This window comes from Varanus komodoensis, unplaced genomic scaffold, assembly GCF_004798865.1.
Source record: "Varanus komodoensis strain SLA01 unplaced genomic scaffold, ASM479886v1 scaffold10, whole genome shotgun sequence".
NCBI lineage: Eukaryota > Metazoa > Chordata > Lepidosauria > Squamata > Varanidae > Varanus > Varanus komodoensis.
Window position 1 is genome coordinate 8731935 of NW_025335269.1, and position 24140 is coordinate 8756074.

General features: G+C 40.4%; 1 protein-coding gene across 1 annotated transcript in view; it reads right to left on the reverse strand.

Moving 5' to 3' along the window:
* Positions 1 to 24140, reverse strand: part of CUL1 (cullin 1) — a 55258-nt gene that overhangs the window by 30130 nt on the left and 988 nt on the right. The window contains exons 2-3 of the mRNA XM_044419121.1: positions 16212 to 16505; positions 2328 to 2560 (exon numbers count right to left, since the gene is read on the reverse strand). Coding sequence (XP_044275056.1) covers positions 2328 to 2560; positions 16212 to 16351 — 373 coding nt within the window. The 5' untranslated portion in view covers positions 16352 to 16505. The remainder of the gene's footprint in view (positions 1 to 2327; positions 2561 to 16211; positions 16506 to 24140) is intronic.

Below are 24140 nucleotides of genomic sequence, written 5' to 3' on the forward strand. Positions count from 1 at the left end.
GCTCCTCGACCCTGAGCTTTCACTGGAAGCTCAAGTAACAGCAGCGGCGAGGAGCACTTTCCTCCAGCTTCGGCTGATTTATCAGCTGCGCCCCTACCTGGAGTACGACTGCCTTGCGACAGTGACACATGCGCTGGTGACTTCCCGTCTTGACTTCTGTAACGCGCTCTACGTGGGGCTACCCTTGAAGACGGTCCGGATACTTCAATTGGTTCAAAATAGAGCTGCCAGGTTGCTGACGGGGACTGGACGTTATGCTCACATGACTCCAGTTCTCCGTCAGCTTCACTGGCTTCCCATTGACGTCCGGGCCCAATTCAAGGTGTTGGTGATGACCTATAAAGCCCTAAACGGCATGGGTCCTGGTTACCTGAAGGAGTGCTTACATCCATATATGCCCAGCCGCCCCCTGAGATCGGTGGGAGAGGCCCTTCTCCGGGAGCCCTCCGTGAAAGAAATTAGGAGGGTGGCTACTCGGAGGAGGGCTTTCTCAGCGGTGGCGCCTAAGTTATGGAATGCGCTCCCCAGAGAGGTCCGCCTGGCGCCATCGTTATTTGTTTTTCGGAGCCAGGCGAAGACCTTTTTATTCAAGCAGCATTTTAAATGTTAATATTATTGAATGTTTCTGGCCAGGGCGGCTTATTTTATATTGTATATTCGTAATTTATTTTAATGTATATATTTTAAAATGTTATTTAACTTATTTGTTGTAAGCCGCCCCAAGGCTTCGGCGAATGGGGCGGCATAAAAATGTTTTAATAAATAAAATAAATAAAATAAAAAAATAGATGTGATAAGCCCTTTAAATGAAAGGTGGTATTTCAGAGAATGGCAATTAGAAGCTCCTGCTTTAAAAAGTAGCCAGAGTTTCTTACTGATTAGTTTGCATGTTAAAAATATGTTTTTGTAAACCAGAGGCAAGCGGGCTTCCAAACAATCACGCTTGCCAAGTTAAGGATACTCTGTTCCTGGACTGCTTATTATGAGCCCTGAAATTTGGAAGTTGTTGTGGGAGAAACAACACAGATTTCTAACTTCAGAACCATGCATTTTACAAGCCTCACTGTTTCACCCCACTATCTGATGCACATCTCACACATCTCACAAAAAGCCTATTGTAAAGTTGTAACACCAGAGCTTTTAAAATGCTACAGCAAACATAAAACCAAATGATCCAAAATTATCCAGAAGGCATTCTTCAAATTTACACTCCAGTGCTATTTATGTACTCACAATCATAGATCTTTCTGAAACACATACAAAAATAGAAACAAAAAACCAACAAGCAAATGTTGCCCATGTCTTGGGTTTCTTTTGCCAGTTTTTCTATCGTAATATACAAAATGATTACATGGAAATTTAAGTTTTAGATGAAGTCTCTCTATAAGCTCATGCCTAAGTCAGCCTCTTGAACTACTTCAGGACAAGTGAACAATTTTTAAAACAAGTAACCACAATGCTTCTCACTGTATTAACTTCTATGAGAAGCTATTACTTATTACAGTTCTACACCCCTACATTTTTCAGAAACCTGCTTTCCCCCACATTCCCCCAGCCACCCATCAGAAATCCTTACACTGACAGCTGGAATTGATCCTGTATAATGGAACCATTACGATTTAAATTTCTGGTTTCAAAATGAAATGAACACTCCAAATGAACAATGACCTATCTCTGGTCACTCTACAAAGTGTTCCAAACCCATTTGCATAGGTTCAAGATAATTTTGTGCCTTCTGGGACCATTCATGAATATAATCATTTTGCCTTATTGAGGAAAACTCAGCCTGAAGCTAAGCTGCACAAAGATTTACTATATAGCCTGAGGAAAAGCCTAAGGTCCTCAAAATAGATTGGTAATATATCACTTACATAGAGCTGATTGTAGAAAGTTTGGGAATTACATGATTTAAACGTTACAGACATAAAACCAGAATAACTGCAGACTAACCCAATGACAGTATTCATTCCGCTCCATTGGCTTCAACCAGCTTTCAATCATTTGCTGTTCTTCAGAAATTGGTTAGTTAATTTGAGATTTTTTCAAAGGCTGGTTAATTTGGGATTTACTCCCAGCCAAGATCACACTCAGACACTTTAATAACAGTGGTGAGTCTAATATACAACCATGTTTTTGTTTGGTTTTAAAAGCTCAGGCATTTGACTGTAACATTGTTTAAGCAGCATTTCTGATGTTGTTTTAATGTATGCTGCCTTCAGAGTTTTACTGAAAGATTGTCTAAAAACTACTTAAAATGTTACTTCTGCCTTATTAACTATATACATGCACACATATGTAGAACAGGAAAAATGCAAAGATTTAAAGGCAAGTTAAACAGTCACACCTAAATACTAAGTATTTTAGATGATACAACTTCTGTTTTACCTTAAGGAGATTTGTCAAGTAATTCTTCAGGAATTCTTTAAGCCGCTTGTATAGCTCCAAGCCAACAAACTGAGCTCCTCCAGGTGTTTGGCCTTTTTTAGACTTCGAAGTAGGTACACCAGCTCCTCGTGCTTGATTGGATTGATGCACACTTGTGCAGTAGTTATAAACATGACTGATAGAAAGTTAAGGAATATTGCACATACAACAAGTCATAATCAATAAACAAGCCTAGAATCAATACTTAAATTAAAATTAAAGGGCATTTATATAAGCACTTTCAAATGTTCAAAGTTCTTCACATTACATCAGGCTGGATAAACAATCATACTTCGAACAGATCCATACTTCGAACATAAACGCAATTTAACTGAATAATTTAAGTTCTGTTGATTTCAATGGGTCTGATCTAAGTATGTCGAAGTCTAGACCCAACCCAATCTTTTAATCCTTTAATCCAGGGAATATGTAACATTTTTGCAAAGTGCATGAAACTAAAGTCAGCCCCAGAATCAACCATGGCTTCTACATGCAGGAGTTCACCTTGCAAGAGGAAAAGTTGAACTGGAATCAAGGAGATTGGGTGTGGTAGGTTGCAATGGGTGACCTGTTTCCCTGATGTTGCGCTTTAGCAGGTCAGGCAGATGTATGATGTCCTTTCTAGCCACAGTAAATATGAAGATCCAGGGCTTGTTGCAGCTTCTTCTCAGTTTTTGTCAGCAGATGCCAGGATCATCAGTCTGCAAAGGTTCAGGACTGGTCACCCATCCCAAGAAAGTTCTGCTGGAATTTGCCTGATACACCATTCTGCATTTCCATCACTCAGGTGATTGTGCATGTTAATACAAATAATAATGAAGATAACACAGTGGCAGAAGGGCCTCAGGCCACCGGCCTGAAGGACTGATAAGGCCACTCTCAGCCACTGCAAGCCCTTTTGCCTCTGGCTTCTTGGCAGAGCAGCAGAGGCACAGGCTGGGAGAGAGTGCTGAGTGGCCAGGGGACTGGCGAAGGCAAGGTAGGAGCTGGGCGGGGGAGCAGAGGGCCAGGAGCAGCAGAGAATAAGGGGGCGGGGCCAGGGGGGCTAGAGGGGCCAGGAGGAAGCGGACAGGTGGGGCCACCTGCCTGAGGAACTGATAAGGCGTCCTTCCTTGTCTGTGTCCCTTAGCTGTGGCATGGGCTGTCCGGGGACTCCCTTCCCTGGGACGAAGAGGGTTTTTTTTTTTTTTTGCTTTGTTTTCCCTCCTTTGTTTGTTTGTTTTGGTGCTGTGCTATGTTTTGCTTTGTTTTTCCTCCAATTTAAATTTTAGTTTATTTTATAAATTTAAGTTTATTTTATCATTGTGTGTGTGTGCAAGTGGGTTTTTGTCTGAAAGAACTGGGTGAGTGAGAGGAACTGCAGGACAGACAAGGCAGGGGACCAAGGTAAGCTCTCAGAAGGGATCCCAATGGCAGACCAGGAGATAGCTTTGGCGGTAGTCACGAGTGTTGCTGTCCACTGCGACAGCTGCAACATATTCGACCTTCTCCCCCAGGAGAGGCAGGGTTACACTTGCCCTCGGTGCAAGCTGGTGACCCTGCTAGAGGAGGAGGTGAGGTGCCTGAGGGCCGAGAGAGCTCTCCAGGCCCCCCAGGAGCAGCCCCTCTCTGGACAGAGGGTTGAGGGAGAGGCCACGGGAGGAGCAGCCGCAGAGACATGGAGGCATGTCACCCACAGGAGGAGGAGGCCAGCATGGCCTCCTCCTTCTTCTGGCACCAATCTGGAGCTGGGAAACAGGTTCTCTCCACTTGGGGAGGCTGGGGCTGATGAGGCCTCGGGGGACCAGGAGGACCCCCAGCCTGGGATGACAAGTGACAAGGGGGCCGCTGCAGGAGAGGCAAGGGGCAGGGCACGGCCACCCACCACCACCAGGAAGACACAGCGGCGGGTGATTGTTGTTGGGGACTCCCTGCTGAGGGGCACTGAGGCGGCGGTGTGCCGCCCCAACCTGGAGACAAGGGAGGTTTGCTGCCTGCCGGGCACATGCATCCGGCATGTGAAGGACAGAGTGGAGTGTCTTGTTCACTCCGGGGGCCACCAGCCGCTCCTGGTGATCCATGTGGGCACAAACGATGTGGTCAGGTGACAGTGGGGGAAACATCCTTGACTTGGTCTTGACCAATACGGAGGAGCTGATAGATGAAGTACAGATAAGGGGAGCTCTGGATGCCAGTAATCACTCCATCCTTTGCTTTGAGATCAGGGGACTGGGGACATGCAGCAGGTCGAGCACTAGAAGCTGGGACTTCAACAGGGCCAACTTTGGCCAACTGAAGGCCAGATTGGGGAAAGTCTCCTGGGATAGGTTACTGGAAGGTAAGTGAGCTGAGGAAGGGTGGATGGCACTCAAAAGGGAGGCTTTGGAGGCGCAAGCCTTGACAATACCTCTAGTTAGTAAGGTGGGGAGGCGGAGGAGAGTGCCGCCATGGATGCGAAAGGAGGTGGTTAGAGGGATTAGACACAAGAGGAACCTCTGTAGGAAATGGGTACTGGGGCAAACAGACAAAAGGGTGTACCGGGAGGAGGAGGCCCGTTGCAGAAGGATTCTTTACAAGGCTAAGGTTGATTACAAGCTGAGACTTGCCAAGAATACCAAGAGCAACAAAAAGGGCTTCTTTCAGCATGTAAATAGAAAGGGGAGACAAGTGGTGGGACCACTAAATAAGGAGGAAGGAGATCCAGTGACTGATATGAGGGAACAGGCACAGATGCTAAATGACTATTTTACCTCTGTGTTCTCCCCAAAGCAGGACGGGGGCTATCCGCATAGGAGATTAGATGAGGCTGGAGACGTAGGGGCCCAGATTAGAGTCACCCCCCTTGAAGTCAAGGGGCTCCTCAGGGCATTGGACATTACAAAGGCGCCAGGCCCTGATGGGTTACACCCGAGAGAACTTAGAGAGTTGGCAGGGGTTCTCTCATGCCTGCTGGCCTTCATTTTTGAGGCCTCGTGGAGAACGGGTGAAGTTCCAGAGGACTGGAGGGTGGCATCAGTGGTCCCAATTTTCAAAAAGGGTAGTAGAAAGGATATGGGGAATTACAGACCAGTTAGCCTTATGTCCACTGTAGGAAAAACAATGGAAAGGCTCATAATAGAGAGAGATCTAGTGATGCTAGATAGGGAAGGGAGGCTGACAGCCACACAACACGGCTTCTGCAAAAACAGGTCACGCCAGACAAACCTTGTGGAATTCTATGACAGGTTTCGAGATGGCTAGATGGACGGGATGCAGTGGATGTGGTATACCTGGATTTGAGCAAGGCCTTTGACAAAGTGCCCCATGATATCCTGGTGGAGAAACTGAGGAATTTTGGGATACACCAAAGCACTGTCCAGTGGATTAGGGCATGGTTGACAGACTGAAAGCAGAAGGTAACCATTAGTGGGGAATCATCAGGATGGTGGCCAGTGACAAGCAGGGTCCCCCAGGGCTCTGTCCTGGGGCCGATCCTGTTTAATCTTTTCATTAACGACATGGAAGAAGGGGTGAACAGTCTGCTGATCAAATTTGCAGACGACACTAAAACTGGAGCAGTGGCCACAACTGAGGAGCAGGTACTCCAGATCCAAAAGGATCTGGACAGACTATGGAAGTGGGCAGGAGACAACAGGATGGCGTTCAATGTGGATAAGTGCAACGTCTTGCACTTGGGGCATAGGAATGGGTGTCATAAGTACAGGTTAGGTGACAAGTGGCTGGAGAGCAGCACTTGTGAAAGGGACCTCGGGGTACTGGTTGACTGCAGGCTAAACATGAGTCAGCAGTGTGATGCGGTGGTCAAGAGGGCGAACACCATCCTTGGTTGCATATCCAGAAGTGTGGCTCCTAGATCAAGAGAGGTATTACTACCACTCTATACGACTCTGGTGCACCCGCAACTGGAGTACTGTGCTCAGTTTTGGGCCCCTCATTACAGAAAGGATATAGCCAGGTTAGAGTCAGTGCAGCGTAGGGCTACAAGGTTGGTGGCAGGTTTGCAGGGGATGGGGTATGAGGCGAGACTGAGGGAACTGGGTCTCTTCAGCCTGGAGAAGATATGTTGGCAACATACAGGTATGTGAGGGGATGTCACATGGATATGGATAGAGACCTGTTCTCCCCTGCAGAGGAAGGCAGGACGCGCTCCAACGGAGCAAAGCTCAGGGAGCCAAGGTTCCATTTAGATGCCAGGAAGCACTTCCTGACAGTTAGGACCCTGAGGGTGTGGAATGGGCTTCCACAAGAGGTGGTTGAGGCTCCATCGGTGTGGGTGTTCAAAGATAGGCTGGACATGCACATGGTGGGCATGTCGTGAGCGGAGCCGGCTGGTGCCGGAGTCAGACTAGATGGCCTGGTAGGCCCCTTCTGACTCTCTATGTTTCTATGTTTCTACTTGGGCCAACTCAGCCTTGATATCAGAATACAGGCCATTTTGAAAATGAAATCACTGACCTGCCCCATTCCACAGCTTATCTCCCACAAGCAAAACCCACCAGCATTTTCTGCAACAGATAAACCTGCTTCATGGTCTGGAGTGGCAATACTGCCATGTGTGCATGGTTTACAAGCCAACATGCCCTTCAGGGCTCAAATAAACTCATGTAGGTTCCAGAAGAGGGAACTGCCTTCTTCCAATAACAGTTAGGCCTATGCCAGGTAGCATTAGAAAACAAACTGGCCACTAGATACAGCAGACTATGTTGCCTATGACAGTCCTCTGCACCCATCTGGAACAACAGCTGACATTGGTTAATAAAATCCTTAAATTCTTCTGATCTCCAGTGAATCATTCTGCTAGAGCCTTTTGGTGAGACAGGGACGCTGAGACAATGGTTGCAGAAGCAGCATATAAAATATTCAAATACAGTATTCAGAATGTAGAGATTATACTTGGGCCTGCAAGGAATGCAGAACATTTGACAATTCCCCATCCATTCTGTTCCATGGTAGGGACACAGATTTTGGCTTCACAAAGTGTCAGCTCTGAGACATAAGTGGCAGGTGTCTATGACTGGAACAGCAAGACTACCAATGATGGAGGTGAATTTAGAACTTGGCAAGACATAGTAGGACCAGAGGAAAAGGCAGAGTCAGGAAAAAGTGAAGGTCAGATACCCAGGGCAAAACACAAATGAAGACAATGCAGAGGCAGAATCTGAATCAGAAACATAAAGCAGCCATAAAAAGTTCTGCCGATGTGACAGAAGTGGGCAAATCTGTGTGAGAAGCCTTTGATACAGTTTTCTGAGGCACCAGGTTGTTCTCTGTGACTGCACTGGTCCTCATCCTGCAATTACATTAAAGATCTCATACAAATTCTGCTGATACTTGCAAGGTGAACCTTACTGTCTAAATCAGGCCACCACTGTGTGGTTCCTTAGAGCAGCTAGCCTGCTGCAGTCCAAAACCGATTGTCTTAAACTGGAGAATCACCCAGTTGCACTTATTATTTACTAAGGCTAACAAGGTGAGTTGTTAGTTACAAGTTAATACTATATGAGAATCTCCCTCACATTTAACACTCATACATACTATATTTGATCTACATTTTATGGTTAAAAGGAAAGATGTCGTGCACACGGACTCAGAAGACTCCTTGGCGCATGCACAAGAGGAGAAAACTTCCCATGAGAACCAGAGAGTTGATGAAGATGTATTTCTGGTACCAGCAGAACAAACTTTACTCCCCTGCTGCACAGTCGATGGGAATGAAAGTACAGGAGATAAAGAAGTTCAGGGAGATGCCCAAACAGAGGAGCATACAGAGACCAATTTGGAGGTTGTTGAGGAAACAATCACACCAGAGGATGATATGGGGGATGGGAATTTAGGAGATAACGTAGATCAAACAGCTGAAGATGCTCGTTCCTGCAGACACATGCACAGATTGGGACAATTAGAATCGAGACTGATTGAGCGACGCAGGGAGAGGGGTCATAATGCCCCGCCTCTAGGACGGCCAAGAAGAATACAAAAGCACCATGTATGTTGAACTTAGAACGAGAGGACAACTTTCTAGCTCACATGACTGTAATTGTAATACTGTATAAAGACTTTTGTAGCGTCAACTGGAGTGACTGCTTTCGTTGGGAAGGACTGCCAGCCTCATGACAAAATTATCAAGTAACTCTTTGATTTCATCAGCCAGTCACCCAGCAAGAAACAAAAAACCAATTTAGGAAACTAGTGTGCAAATACATTAAATAGTAAATAACTGATTAGCCAATGGATGCTTTCACAAATCAAGCCAACCTACCCTGTCAATCAGCCACAGTGGAATGGTTCTAGTATATACAACCTACAGTATACCCAACAGACAAGCATGCTCATCATGAATTGCTCCCCTCTTCTCCCTCAGTCCTTCTTTCAGTATACCAGGGAATTCTGTGTCAAGACCACAAGCTCTTTTCACTTGCTGTGGCTTTTCCCCGTTTAACTTTTCATTTTCCAAAGACTATAAACCCTAGCTTGACAGCCAGGTTTTGCAATCACCATTTTGGCAGTGCTCCATATTGGAACAGTGAGGGGTTGGCGAATATATATGCGTGTGCACACACATATACAGAGAGAATGTGCATGCACACACACTGTATGCAAGTATTTTCACTTTTCAGTTGATTTAATCAAACTTGAAGAACTGCTAATTTCATGAGTGCAGAAATCAAGAACCTCAACAGGGCAATGTAATGGGTGCTACTGGCTCTTAAAGTGCAGCAGGTACTCAAATAGGCTCCAAAACCAGGGGTCCTCAAACTTTTTAAACAGGGGGCCAGTTCACTGCCCCTCAGACTGTTGCGGGGCCAGATTATAGTCTGAAAAAAGTATGAATGAATTTGTATCCACACTGCACATTAAAAATTAATTAAAATTTAAAAAAATTAAAATTTAAAAATGGTTGTTCCACCACTCCCCTAAGCTGCAGCAGAAACCCAAGATGAGGTGGGGAAGAGCATGTCCCATATTCAAGGGACGTATGTACAATACAACCAAGGTACTAAATATAGTATTTTGCATAATGCAGCTGCAACTGGCATTTACAAAGAATGAAGCAAAAATACTAAGGATAAATACTGTTAATGCCACTCTTAGTATTTTATTTATTTATTTTTATTTATTAAAACATTTTTATGCCGCCCCATTCGCCGAAGCCTCGGGGCGGCTTACAACAATAAATTAATATAAACATTAAAAATCCAAAAAATACAGTATAAAATAAGCCGCCCTGGCCAGATAAAATCAGTTAATACTAACAGTTAAAATACCGCTTAAATAAAAAGGTTTTCACCTGGCGCCGAAAAGCAAATAACGACGGCGCCAGGCGGACCTCTCTGGGGAGCGTGTTCCATAAGTTGGGCGCCACCGCAGAGAAAGCCCTCCTCCGAGTAGCCACCCTCCTAATTTCCTTCCCGGAGGGTTCCCGGAGAAGGGCCTCTCCCGCTGATCTCAAGGGGCGGCTGGGCATATATGGACGTAAGCGCTCCTTTGAAGCAAGTCATCCCAGAACAATTCCCACAATACACAATGGCTGTATTTGGATGCAGAGCTAATGACTATGATATTTTAAGTGCAACCTTGCCAAAACTGGTACTGCCCAGGTGATGAGTTGGACTACAACTTCCATTGGCCATGCTGGTTGGGCATGATGGAAATTAGAACGGGAGTGGGAGGCCAGAGAGGTGAGCGCAGGCCAGCTTCCCTGGCCGGGAGAGGGCAGCAAGGAGGGAGGCAAGGGTTTCTTTCCAAGGTGAGGGGAGGCGAGGGACAGGGCCTCCCGCCTCTCCCTGCCATGCGGGGAAGAAGCATGGCAGCTGTTTGACAGCAGCGGATTGCCCATAGAGGGCCACGGCTTCTGCACTTCCACTGCAGCCTTCTCTGGACAAGCCACGGCCACCTACCAAGCTCAGGGGCAGCCGCTCGGCTTGGCCTGCAGCTCGGGGACCTGGCTCACATGATTAAAAATGGATTTAAAAAGTTATATTTTTCTTACCTTCAATCCTTTTTTAGTGTCTTCACCTCTCTCTTCTCCCCTCCTCTCTTCTGTTTCCTGCTCCGTATTCCCGCTCCATGTATGCGTGCAATTGGGGGGGGGGGGTGAGCACTGGCACACGTGCAGTTGAGCTGTTACAATTTGGTCGTGCACCAATTCTACTCAGTTTCAGAGAACGCCTGCGCTGGCTCAGAGCTTTTGGACTTGCTTGGAGATTGTTTTCTCCGAGCGAGTCCAAAAGCTCTGAGGCAGGCCAGATAAATGCCCATGGTGGGCCGTAGTTTGAGGACCCATGCGCTAAACAATGCTTTTCTTCACATTCCATTTTCTTAACAACCATCAGAAGGCAAGCTATCAAGATGAAGCAAAGATATGAAGGATCTTTGGTCATGAAAAGGGGGTGGTAATGCAAAAAGATTCTTTCTTGGTTTTTCTATGATTGTCCTTAGGGTACTGAACACTTTATACCTTTCCCAGAGATACTACCTGCTTAGGAAAATGTATCCACTCTCTTTTGAGGGGGGACAGGGTTTTGATAGGGCAAGCTTTTTTAAAAAAATATTTGAGTGGGACATATATGGCTATATGAAAGTGAGTGAAAACCATGAGCAAATGTAGCAGGGGCATGCAGGCAATGCAAGTTATCCCAAAGTAAGCTTGGCCAGAGTGGACTTCCAGCTAAGGAAGCTGTCTGCCATTCTTAACTGCCTCTTAATTTTCAGTGTTTAAAGGACTAATACCTCTTTCTGGACGCACACTTTTGCAAAGTGAGGGGATGTGAGAGTGTCAGAGAAGCCAAGAGTAATTCCACCAGGAGGCCAGATCAAATCTGGTCTCTTAGCAGGATCACCCAAAGCAGAATGGTCAAAGCAGAGACACCAGATTGGAAGTATCCTCCCTCTTCATGAGTAACTGTCACAGCAGCAGTACAGAATCTCTAACCGGCAGAGAAATTTCTGAAGGGCAGCTTGGTTGTGCTTGGAAAATACAATGAGACAGTAATGGCTTTGATTAATGTGCATGGGCCCAATAATGAATCCCCAACCATGTTTCATTAATGCTTTAGCAACTGCTTGACACTATTATTATGGGATTGTGGGTGGAGGGATCTCAACAAGATCTTAACTTCCTGGGCAGGAATACACTGGATCCAAGAGACCAGCTATGTTGAGATTTGCAATTCAGGTTTATATGGAAAAATGTGGCCTGATTGCCTTTCGGATAATAATGCATCTAGATGAAAGAGACAACACATTTATGTCTTCTGTTAGATTATTTTTTGATTTTCAGATCACTACTATGCCAAATCAGGGCCTGTAAAACTGAACTATTTGCCTATTCACAAACAGCCCAAGGCCTACAGGTCTTTGGTACTGTAATGTCTCTTTGTTAAATGAGTCCTTTAAAAATCATCATCTTGCTGAGCTATAAGAATATTTTGAAATCAATGAGGAGGGTACAACCAACTCATGGGTCAAATTATTGCTTATACTGCTCAGCAAGATTTTTTAAAGCAGCAATAAAAAGCCTTAAATGATAGGCTGAAAACTTTTATAAGTCAGTTTGCCACCTCTCTGAATGTCAAACTTTAATGGGAGTTGCAGCATATCTGATATTAGTCGAATATTGTTTTTCAGAGCAAGCAGCATACTTAAGAAAGACAAACAGTGAATAGTGATCATCCTAGAAAGATCTTGGTACATCAACTTAAGACTACAAAAATATTGCACCATAATTTGGTGATTAAAGACAATACCTGCTCATCCTTTATTTTTAAAATGTTATTCAGAATTGTGTGGCAGAGGTTGTGAAGTAGGAGAGCAGGATATGAACACTATTTTCTCAGATTAATCTTCCTTATCTAGGTATTCTACAAAGGCAGTTTTTAAGGGCACCTTTGTAGATTGAGGAAATCATGAAAGCAGAAGCTAACATAAAAATGGGGAAATCACAGTCTGGACAGATTTCCCAAAGAGTGGTATAAAACATTTTCCAGCTTTCTAGTTCACAAGATTCTATTTTTGAATGGAAAAGATTCTATTTGTAAGATTCTATTTTTGAATGGAATTCTCATTCATCAGTACTCCAAGATGCTTATATTACTGTAATTTCTAAATCAGATAGAGACCATACCTTCTGTGTTAATCATTAAGCTATTTCATTGATCAATGCTGACACAAAATATTAATTGTAAACTTGGCTGACTGGCCACAATGAGTTATTGGGGTCTGGTTGTTAATCCAATCAGATCAAGTGGAATTCATTAAAAATAGGTAGGGAGGTGGCATGCTCAGTCTGGTTGTAGATCTGATAATATTAAATGAGAAAAGAGATATAGCTGCTATTATCTGTCTGGATGCAGGGAAAGCTTTTAATAAAATTTATTGGAAATATATTTTCATCACAACAAGCAATTTTGGTTTCCTCCAGAATTCCCAAAATGGGTTAAAACTTTATATGGAACCCTTACAGCCAGAGTTAGGACCAACACTGTTTTGTCTGAGTTTTTCTTATTTGAGAAAGGACGTCTTCTTTCCCCATTGATATGTCAGATGTACTTCTAATCGATTGAATATGCTATATGACAACAATATCATAATATTAATACATTTGTGCTTAAAACTTTATGGGATAACACTTATTCCTAGAGCCATATTGCAGAATAAGATCTCAAGGGATACTGAGATGTATATCCTTTAAGCTAAGTTTATAGGATAGGGTTCATACACTTAAAATGAACCTAATATCTAAACTCATTTATGTTATATGTGGTAATCCTTTATTTATATCTGGCATATACTTTCATAAGTTTCAATGAGTGTTTTCTCCCTCAGTTTTATAGGTTCCACTCCAAAAATATTCTTGAAAAGGATGTAACCTTTGATTAAAGATGACAGAGTTAGCTTTCTTGATCTTTCATTGGGTCTGCACTAAATTTTGGTCTTTCCCACTTAGATTCCTCTCCCTGGTCATTTCTGGAATCTTCATGTTTGGATCCTCTTCCTAACTACAATGCTTCATGTTCTCATTATATTTTATTTATGTATTACATTTTCATATCAGCCAGTAGCTGAAGCTGTAATAAAATAGTTAATGTGTTTCCTATAGTTAGAAAGGCATGGCACATCTTTTCTCACCAATTACAGTTTGACTTCCTTCACATGCAAAACTAACTTTTTCTTAAATGGGGAAACCTGGATTTAAAGATTTGTAAGAAATGTTTTGTGTAGTACACCTGGACAGATGGGTCTTATTTTCTTTTTGGGGGGTGGGGGGGGGGAAGCTTGGATCAGTTTGTTGGCCATGGTAACTTTCTGTCATTTTCTGTTTTGTGGGCTAATTATAAACTGCATAGCAACATATGCCACTGAAACATTTGTTAGAATTTAGGCTTGGCTCTGATGCCTTTACAGTTTCAAAACCAATTGTGTTGCTGGAAGTACTGACTGAGGCTGAAAAGCTACATTAGTCTACAATTCATGTACACAAATATCTATTATCAGTTAATAAATATGTGAAACAGGGTTTTTTAGCAAGAATGCAATAATAGAATCCGTCACTGACATATTTTTTGAAAGTATAATGGATCTTAGGTTACATTTAATTCAGCAAAAATTGATGTTTTGAATTGGATGCCACAATATCTCTTTGAGAAAGGCTTAATTAAATCAGACAATTGTTGGGAGATGTAATGACACTAATACCCAATGATTGCCTCCTTTTGGAAGAAGGCAATTCAGATAAATTTTGTGATAGAAAGTTCTTTAATATTCAACAACACACATGTCCTTTTTAACCATTTATACATCTCTTAGTATTTAAGGCAAGGTCAATATAAAGGCACCTTTTTAACAGTTAAAAGTTTAATACTACAAAGTTGGAAGGATAAATGGCCTCCTGTGGCAACAGGATTTAATGAAACTTTCCAATTTTGAACAGGAGGCCTTTAGTAAGTTACAAATGTTTTACTATATTTGGGCTGTCTTTGATGGTTTATCCATAATTATTAACAGTAGCATACTTTACTCTATACACATACATAAGGGTATGCAACGTATCTAATTAACATCACAGATCTTTTAAAATCTTATCCAAAAAACCCTGTAATATTTTAGTTTACTTTTTCTTTCTTCCTGCTTTTTCTCCTCAATGTGTGGTTTAGATTTTGTTTTGTAGCATGTAATACAAAAGACAGCTTGCCAAGAGCAGCAAGGGTTGTTCTGCTCTTCCCAAGATGCTTTCTGTCTGCTTCCCAATGTCCACACTTGGGTTATTTGCCTGGGTTCAGATGACAACCCACAATGGATGCTACATCCCAAGACCAAACTATGCACTGTCAGTGTACCATGTTGCCCACAAAGAAACCATCCTGTGGGAAATGGACCAAGTTTGCATAACACAACAACAACCCACCTTGGCATCACACTCATGATGGTTTGTTGCATTATCTGAGTCCAGCCTATCCATTTTAACTATGAATATACATATTTAGTGAAGGTATGCCTAGAATGTCAACCATGAATACGATGTCCAATCCACAGAAATTATTCAAGCCATCTTGAGTTCCTTAGAAGGCAAAAGGGCAGGATATAAAATAAATAAATAAATAAATAAATAAATAAATAAATAAATAAATATTGTCAAACTAAATGTTGACTTGCTTAAGATATGAACTGGAAAAGCTATCTGGGGAGTTGCCCCAAAATATGAAAAGAAATTCAAAGAAGAAAATTGACCTTCTTCCAAAGTAATAAAGGAAACAGATACATGTGCACAATTATATCTCTTACTTCAGTGTGATCCATCAGAATACTGCTATACTGTTCCTATAAAGTTTTTATAGTCAACATTGAAGCTAATGCTGCTTGTTCAACTTATGTTTACAATCTTTCCTATCTGTTCCACAACAACTAGTGTTCCAAGGACTCAAAACAACATATAATGGTGATGCATGTGATCTGGAGTATGCTACAGCTAAGCCAAAAATCACTGGGGCAGTTCTATAAAAGCTGCCTCTTTACAGTAAGCAAACATGTATGCCAAGATACAACACATGCTGAACTCCACTTCTGATGCAATATGTTGATCATTATAAATATAGAACTGCCCAGATGTAAACTAGTCAACACATTAATATCTATATCTCTAAACATCAAAGGAGGCAATCCTATGCACACTAACTCGAAGTCAGCTTCACTGAACTCTTATGAAACTTACTTCTGAGGACCCAGGGATAAAATGCTATTTATATAAATCCATACACACATATTTCTTCCAAGAAATTCAAATCTTAAATAAAAAGTCAGCTTTCAAATCTGAATACCCTTAAAAATAGTTGCTCTTCTCACTGGAATGCACTATTGGAAAAAAGTAATGCCGAGGCAGTTGTAAAACATCATAATCTTCTAATGACAGGGCAAACTACCATTTACCCACATTTACTTATATTCCACGCTGAGAGGCAATATGAGATATATAATGGGAATCCAAGCAATTCACGAAGAGATTTATATTAGAGAGGATACTCTTGATATGCTATTAGTTAATGTCGGCATATGAAAGAAATGAGTCAGAGACTCAGATTTTGCCCAAGAGCTATTTCACGTTCTCATTTAAACTTCTAGCTCAAACCACAGAAACTTTAAACAAATCAGGAGGTTCAAATGAACTCATGGTCTTTACTCTCTTGGCATGACTGAAGATAACAACTGAAGAGATTAGAAGCACCCTAAAGCCACTCATTGCTTTCTCTGTGTAAGAGAATTCTATAGTGACATAAGCATCAATAATTGATTACTTAGCCTGTATGTTAGGATACGTGTAGAGTTCCATATATCTAGACTTTGCCATGCTTTGTCTTGTATAAACTTGTTGAATTCCAGCTCTGAGGTCATCCCATATCTGGTCAAGACCAATTTGTTTAAGTCCATGCGGGTTCTGACTCCTATTTGATGACATCTTGTATTTCTCGTGAAATCTTCCAGTGAAGCAGTGAGATGTGTGGTTACTCCTCCATCAGAGACAGAAATAAACCAACATTCCAAATTTTATTGCAGTCATGCAGAAGGGATGCTCTTTCCATGCGAAGACTGATACTGTTTCACAGAAAACCCTGCTGGGGAGGGGAGAAAGGGATTATTGAGTTGCCTGATTCACTGAAAAATATTGAAGCAAAATTTCCATGAAAGAGCATAAGCAGTTTTCCCTAAAGAGAAATGAAAAATGTCATACAACATTTGGAAAGAGGTCTGCCAACTTCAGAAAGATATTTCCCCATGGATGGTCAGGTCTTCTGACTGCACTAATCATCACATGATCAGCTGCCAAAGTGCAATAAAAAACAAACAAACAAACAAAAATCTTGTGGTACCTTAAATACTAACAAACTTACTGTGCTGAAAATCCATTTGAGAAAAATAACATGCCAAAGGTAGAGCCAGTGGTAATGATGTTAAAGCTCAAACTATATAAAATAACTGCATCTTGACAAGTCACAAAGCAGTGCTGATGGCAATACAGACATACTGACATTATCAGCTAAGTCCCTAAACAAGTGAAACTAGTATAGAACTGATAAGACAACAAATGAAGTCATGAACAAAATCATGGATAACTGTATGCGAAAACATACTCACACCAAAGTCTACTTAATTTTCAAGTAAAGTTATCATTTATACACACAGGTGTACTCAAGCACAACAACAGATAAGCTGCCAGTAGTAGACACAGAATCACTGTGTAATGGCTAGAAACATGTTATTAATCTTACTGAAATCACTGCATGTACTTCTGTATTTCAAGTATTTTAATAAGTATTATATAACCAAGTTATATAGAGTTCACTTATTTTTAAAAGCATGTTACACAGAAATCACACCTATTGTGTTTCTTACTATACAGAGTGTTTCCCTGGGAAATTTGAAGCTGGCATCATTAGAAGGTAACCAAGGAGGATTTTGAACTGAGAGTCAACAATCTTGTGAATCTAACCTACACATATATAGCTACTAATGCATGAACACAAACACAAATGCTGCAGCATAACAAAACAAATATTAGTAAAGCTCAGCATCCAGTGAAGTCTCAACATTACAAAATGGTTTTACATTCCTAGCTTCAGGAGAGAAAGTCTATACCTTGGTCCAAAGTAAAATATAAAGCAAAACTGTGTGATCCAGTGTAAGGATCTCAGTAGAATGAAACATTCTGAACTAAAGCGCCTTCACAGTACACATTCATATCCCAGGCAACACATTCTTGGCTGTATTAGAAAGGGATGATAAGTATTGCAGACAGAACACCAGGTTGAGTAATGCCAATTTCCCTAAGTGGCAACATTTCTTTGAATTTTGTCAAAAGGCTATTTGTGGTTGTTATTAACCATGGCAGAGAAGTGTTCAATATTAGTAAAAAGTGTAAGTATGTTAGCTAAGTGAACATACAAACCTCTAAACCACTTTTCTTTGAGGAAGGTGCATAATCAGCATCCCCACCCAAGGATCCCAACACCACTGTCAGATTTCCCACCATATGTACTCTGGTGGGAATGATCTCATTGCAAAGATCTTCATACAGACAACTTTTTCCCACTGCTTCTAGAAAAGAGGCATCAGAATAACTAAGAATTTAAGAGCAGCAATGCTGGACAGGATGAACAATTCCTCTAATTCAGCAATCTGTTCACAGTGGCTAACCAGCTGCACATGGGAACCTATTAGGACATGAGCATCCTCTGCACATGTTCCCCTGCAGCTGGTAAACACAGACATAGTGTTTGATACTGGATCAAACATACAACTGGCAGGTCTAGTAACCATTGATAGCTTTCTCTATGAATCTGTCCAATCCACTTTAAAAACCATCTAAACTGGAGGCCATCACTACACCTTGTGGAAGTGAATTGTGTAGTTTAACTATGCACCATATGAAAAAGTATTTCCTTTTAATTTTTTCCTAAATCTCCAAGTAATCAGCTTCAAGAGACCACCCTAACTTCCAGTATTATGAGGGAGAAAAAAACTTTGTTGTTTGTATCAACTTTGTTTATAACATATACAATTTTGTAAACCTCTACTATGTCTCCCCTTGGATCATCTTTTTATTACGCTAAACTACCCCAAATACTGTAACCTTTTCTCAAAGGGGTGTTGCCCTGTTCTGACATTTTCATCAAGCTGTCTACTACAACCCTAAGATTTCTTTTTGGGCAGTCACTACTACTACTGATCCTATCAGCATATGCTTGAGGTTGGGACTTTTGCATCACTTTACACTAAGCTGCATTCGCATTTGTACAAACATTACCCCAGTTTGGATAAATGTTTTTGGAACTTTTCACCCCCTAGTTCATACCAAGGCCATCTGTCCTACAGCATAGTCCATCTTGGCACCTAAAAATCTGACATCTTTGTCAGAACTGGAATAAACTTTTATCTAGCCAAGGTGGGAATAACTGAAATGATCCATTATTACAACACTTTTTATGTTTAGAGACCTTCTTGATTTTATTTCTGTTTCAAGATCACCCTGGACATTCTGGTCTAGGGAATGACATGATTTTAGTAATAGCTTAATTTTGGAGCCCAGAATTTTCACTTCCAGCACTTCTGTGAAAGAAACCTTTTAGGTTTTATACTCTAGTCAACACTATACCTGCTTTAATGTAAATAGCAACACCTCCAATACACCCTTCCTAGTCTTTTCAGTACACTTTATATCCAGATATGACTTATCTCACTAGGTCCCTCCATTCCAACAGGTTTCCATAGTGTCAATTTTAACTAGGTTCTCCTTTAAAACCAGGCATTTCCATTCTATTTCTGCTCAGAGGCTTCTAGCATTTCCATGAAATTTAAGTTACTTAATCTGTATTTTTCCTTCAATAAGCCACGTTTAGTATAATAACGTCACAACAATCACATCAGATTGGCTAGCCTAATGGAAAGTAACCTGTACAAGGTCATCAAAGAAGCTTTATAGCTATGAAGAGATATGAGGCTGTTTCATGTGCTCAAGGCTAATATTCCAGCCACTTCCCCAAAGCAGCCCTTCGACATCCAGAACAAGCCATATGACTCAACATCCAACTACGCTATTGTTAACATTATCCCATCTATAAATAACAAGAAATATAGACTGCTTAGTTCTAACTCAGATGTTATTTAAATCAAGTTTAGGCTGTTGACAGCCATTTAAGAAAGAAATACAAACACATACATAGTACTAAGTTCCAGTGTAGCATGGTCAACCAAAAGCTTAGTTAAGACTTGAAAGAAAGTGGTTTAATTCCTGCTTGTGCATGAATTTACTGATAGCCTTTATAAGAGTTGGCAACTAAAATGTGCATTTCAGCCACTGACTCTACAAGGTTGTTACAAACAAGAACTATCAACTGAGAAGCGTCAGGAAGTTATTGTGAAAAAGTCTTAACAAAAACTTCACCAGCAGTGTTTTCTTTCAAACAGACTTGAGATTATAACTGTAGAAGAATGATCCACAGATTAAATCTGTATGACCAAGAAACTAAATGAAAGAGATTCATTATATACTTGTATACCACAGTGAAAATGATTTCAACTTTGAGAACATTAAAGAATGATCCTAATATTGTTTTGATCATTAGCAAAGACACTAGGAAACAACTAGGTATATTTACAGAGGTAGGTATAAAATGAAGCAAGCAATTTTAGAACAAATCACGGGCCAAGAGATGGTTTAATGGAGACTCTCCAAAAAGTACAGGTTTATACATATTTAGACACCACAAAGGAAGCTTGACAACCCATGCCTCACACTTGCTTTGTAGGCTATCTCAGTGGCAAAACAGTTTCTCCACAAATTATTATTATTCACATTACTGTCATTTTGGCTTACCTAGTTCACATTCTAATGCAATAACACAACAGCTCACTCTCTGAATAAACATCATATTAGAATGTAAGCAGGGCCCTGCTGGATCAGACCAAGGGTCCATGTAGTCCAGCACTCTGTTCATACAGTAGCCCACTTTCCTGCCAAAGTCCATTCTTTAGTAAAAGAAAATATTAAACTAGTTGCTCATCAGATTTTTCTCATGTTGAAATGGAATCAAAAAGCAATGCAGACAATGAGTGAAGCTAAAGGTGCAATAAGTACCTCAGCAAAAGAAAATTAAACACTGATTTAAAGCATATCAGCTCTTAAAAATAGTGTGTTCTTTAAGGAGTAGTTAAATATAAACAAATTTAACAAATAATTATATCATAAGGAATTACACATTTTTTTCAAATATCCCAATAAAATAATTTCCAAATGAAGCTTTGAATGTGTTTAAACAATATATTTTAAATGTTATGTGATAAATTTAATTTTCCCCTAAATATTTTCAGTTCAGTTTGGGGCTACTGGAAAAACTTCTGATATATTTATGCTACACATAATAATGACATGGCTTACGTTTTTAGTTCTGTACTCAGAGATATTTTGTGAAATGATTGAAGGAGAATGTGTGCTGAGGAATAAAAATGAGTTAAATAAACATGTTGACTCAGATAATATTATTTAGAGCTCTGGAAATTTTTCACAAAAAATCAGTTGTATTTTTTTCTGGAAAAGACATATTTTCCCCAGTGATGTGAGTTATCTCCTTACAATAGGGAGTGCTTCTTCTAAGTTAGTGTCTGCTATAACAATTCATTCCTCATCTAAAGTAATAAATATTTCAATACTATTAAAGCACTGAAATGCAAATCCATACAGATTTAATCAGTTAATCTACCCATTATATTCATGATTAACCAATATTTCTTTAATCAAGAGATGGTCCTAATTTTAACAGAATGGAGGCAATACATATTTCTCTGTTAAAACACTTTATTTTTGTTCCTCATGCAAGGATCCCAAAACAGAGGCAACATTCCCCCCCACCCCCACTTAGGAAACCAAGAGAGAAGGAAACACCTTCAAGAAAGGCAAGATGATAGACTCATTTCATTTCTACACTTAAGAAAATAATATTTTAGGACTGAATTCAGCTTAGGTGCACACATTTGGGCTGGGAGAAGCAGACTTCCTCCACACAGTAGCTCCTTCAGCCCCCTGAAACTGCCGCATAAAGGTTTGGGTGATCATATTGAATGAGATGGGCAGTGATACAGGAATAATCCCCAAAATCAAGGTGAGGTGACTACCAGGGGCAAAACCCTTCGATTCAGACAGAAGATTCTGAATCCAACTTTATATTTTAATATTTATGACTTATTAAAACCTATTCTGTAAACAATGTTTCATCTAAATGTAGAAAGAACAACAGAAAATCTGGCTACTATTTTATTAAACTAAATATATGATCATATTTACTAACTCTCCCTTTAAATACAGGTATAATAAATCAGACACAAACTTTTATATTTAGGGATTATTAAGCCTTCCTTAAGGAGCAATCCTATGTATAATTAGACAGAAAAAAGGACTATGACTCCTAGAATAACCTGTAGACCATTTCGGCACACTCATGAGCTCTTCCACAGTCCCCAATCATGGAAACTCCTATCAGCAGCTTCTCTTAAAAGCTCATACAATCATTTGGAAAGTTACGCTAAAATTTTATCCAACACAACCAACCAAAATAAAAAGAAAAAGATCAAATCCATAAATCTAAGTACAATTTATAGCACATCAAGCGATGTTCCTCAGAACACATCTGCATAAGGCAATATTAAAACAGTAGATTCTAACTACCTCAAGAATGAAAAGCAGAGAAGATGCATTTAAACAGAAAACATTATCAATTTAATCATAAATATACCTGTTGTATGTATGCATTTATTTGGTGTCCTACTAAGAAACTCTCCCACAGCTCATTCAAGCAGCTGAGTAGTGATAATACATTACAAACAAAACACTGCCATATCTATCACAATCTGACTTTTCCAAGAAATTTTGTAGGTGACAGCTAACATTCCCATGCATTCTGCAGAATGAAGTATGCTGGTTCATGCATTTAACAATGAAGGTGGCACTGAATAATCAAACTTACAATTAAATTGTTCTGCTCAATTTTGACCAGAGAACAATTAGACATATAAGAATTGTACTATAGCACTAATCATACTAATGCTTAGATGTGCCAACTTTAAGCATGTCTGTTAACTAGTGCTACCTGAAATGAGTTCTATTAACTTTTAAAATTACCTCATATAAATTACAATATTCTAATACTTTCATATTCAGTGGAGTATTCTCTATTCTTTCTGGAACAGAAAAAAAGAACTAATCTAATCAATGCACCTCAAATAACCAGTATTCCTTTTTATCCTTACAGTGAGACAAGGTAGGCTGAAAAATAATTTGTTCTGTTTGCATGATTACAGAAGAAATAAACCACAGTGGTTTATTCTCCCCATGCCAGTTGTATTTAAATAATTACCTCCACTAATACAGCCTGATGTGTCATGCAAACCCTATGAGGATGACTTGTAGCTGTGGTGAACAGGATACCCCAGAACTCTAGAACAGCCTCTGGGTAGCTTGTTAATGACAGCAACAAGACACTCTCCAGGTTCACACAAAACAGCAAACATTGCCAGTTAATGTAGTTATTCAAATTCCCCTGGCACGTCACTGTGGCATACTCCACATTCCATGATCAAGCAAACCTGGTCACTGACTTACCCAACATCACTAAGTAAACTTCATGGCTCAGTGAAGATTTAAACCTGGGTCTTCCTAGTCCAATAGGGCAACCACTATACCACATCTGGCTCATTTTGATATATCTCCATCCAAACAAGATAGGGAGTCATATAAATACAGATATTCCACAATCTGTAGAATCCTGTAGCAGAAGAAAACCATTTCTCAATGGCATACAGAAAATTCCATCCAAGAGTCATCAAATTCCAGGAAAATAAACCTTGTGTTTTTTCTTATTATAGAAACCAAAGCATTGAAACTAATGTATAATTACTGAACTACTATGAGACTGTCCCATGCTACCTACACAGCTAGGAAAATATGTTCTGCTGTTTTTGCATCAATATTCAAGTATACTTTAGAATGATTAGATATTTAACTTCTGTCAGATTTTTTTTTAAAGTTAACATGTTTAAAAGCCATCCTAAATTAGCACACAGTACATTTACCTCACCATCACTCTTGATGAAGGTATCCTGCAGAATAAGTCAAGATTAAAAAGATTATCTCTCCCAAAATGTAACTGTTAGAGTAGGTATTGAAGGAAACAGCTTACTAGCAAATGTAAGCAAAAAATAATGATGGTTATTAAATTATGCTTACTTTCCCACAGAGATGCAAACCATCTTATTAAAAAGTGTCTTCCCTTTTTCCTACCAAAAACACCTGCCCAAAAGGTGATGCAATTACAAAGTGGTGAGAGGTAGTACAAAGACTCACAGCAGGAGTGCTGGAAACTTGTACACATGGCTCACAGGAGAGGTGGGTAAATGAGAGAAGCTCTTGTAGCACCATGTTTAGGAAAAAAGTGAAAAATAACTGCTTTGAAACTAGATTCAGAAAGCCAAGCAAAGGGCTTGTAGAGACTGGCAAGAAGAAAGAGATAATGAAAGGAATCACATGATGGGCAAAACTGAAATGAGAATCTTATAGGAGGTGCTGCATGTTCTAATCACTAAGGGAGATCAATGTGAGCAGCAGGAGAGGTGAGAGAGCAAGTTACAAGAGACTTACTACTGCAATTGGGGTTAGTGAAGGAGCCACTTACACTGTATACAAAAGTGTATGTTCTGCT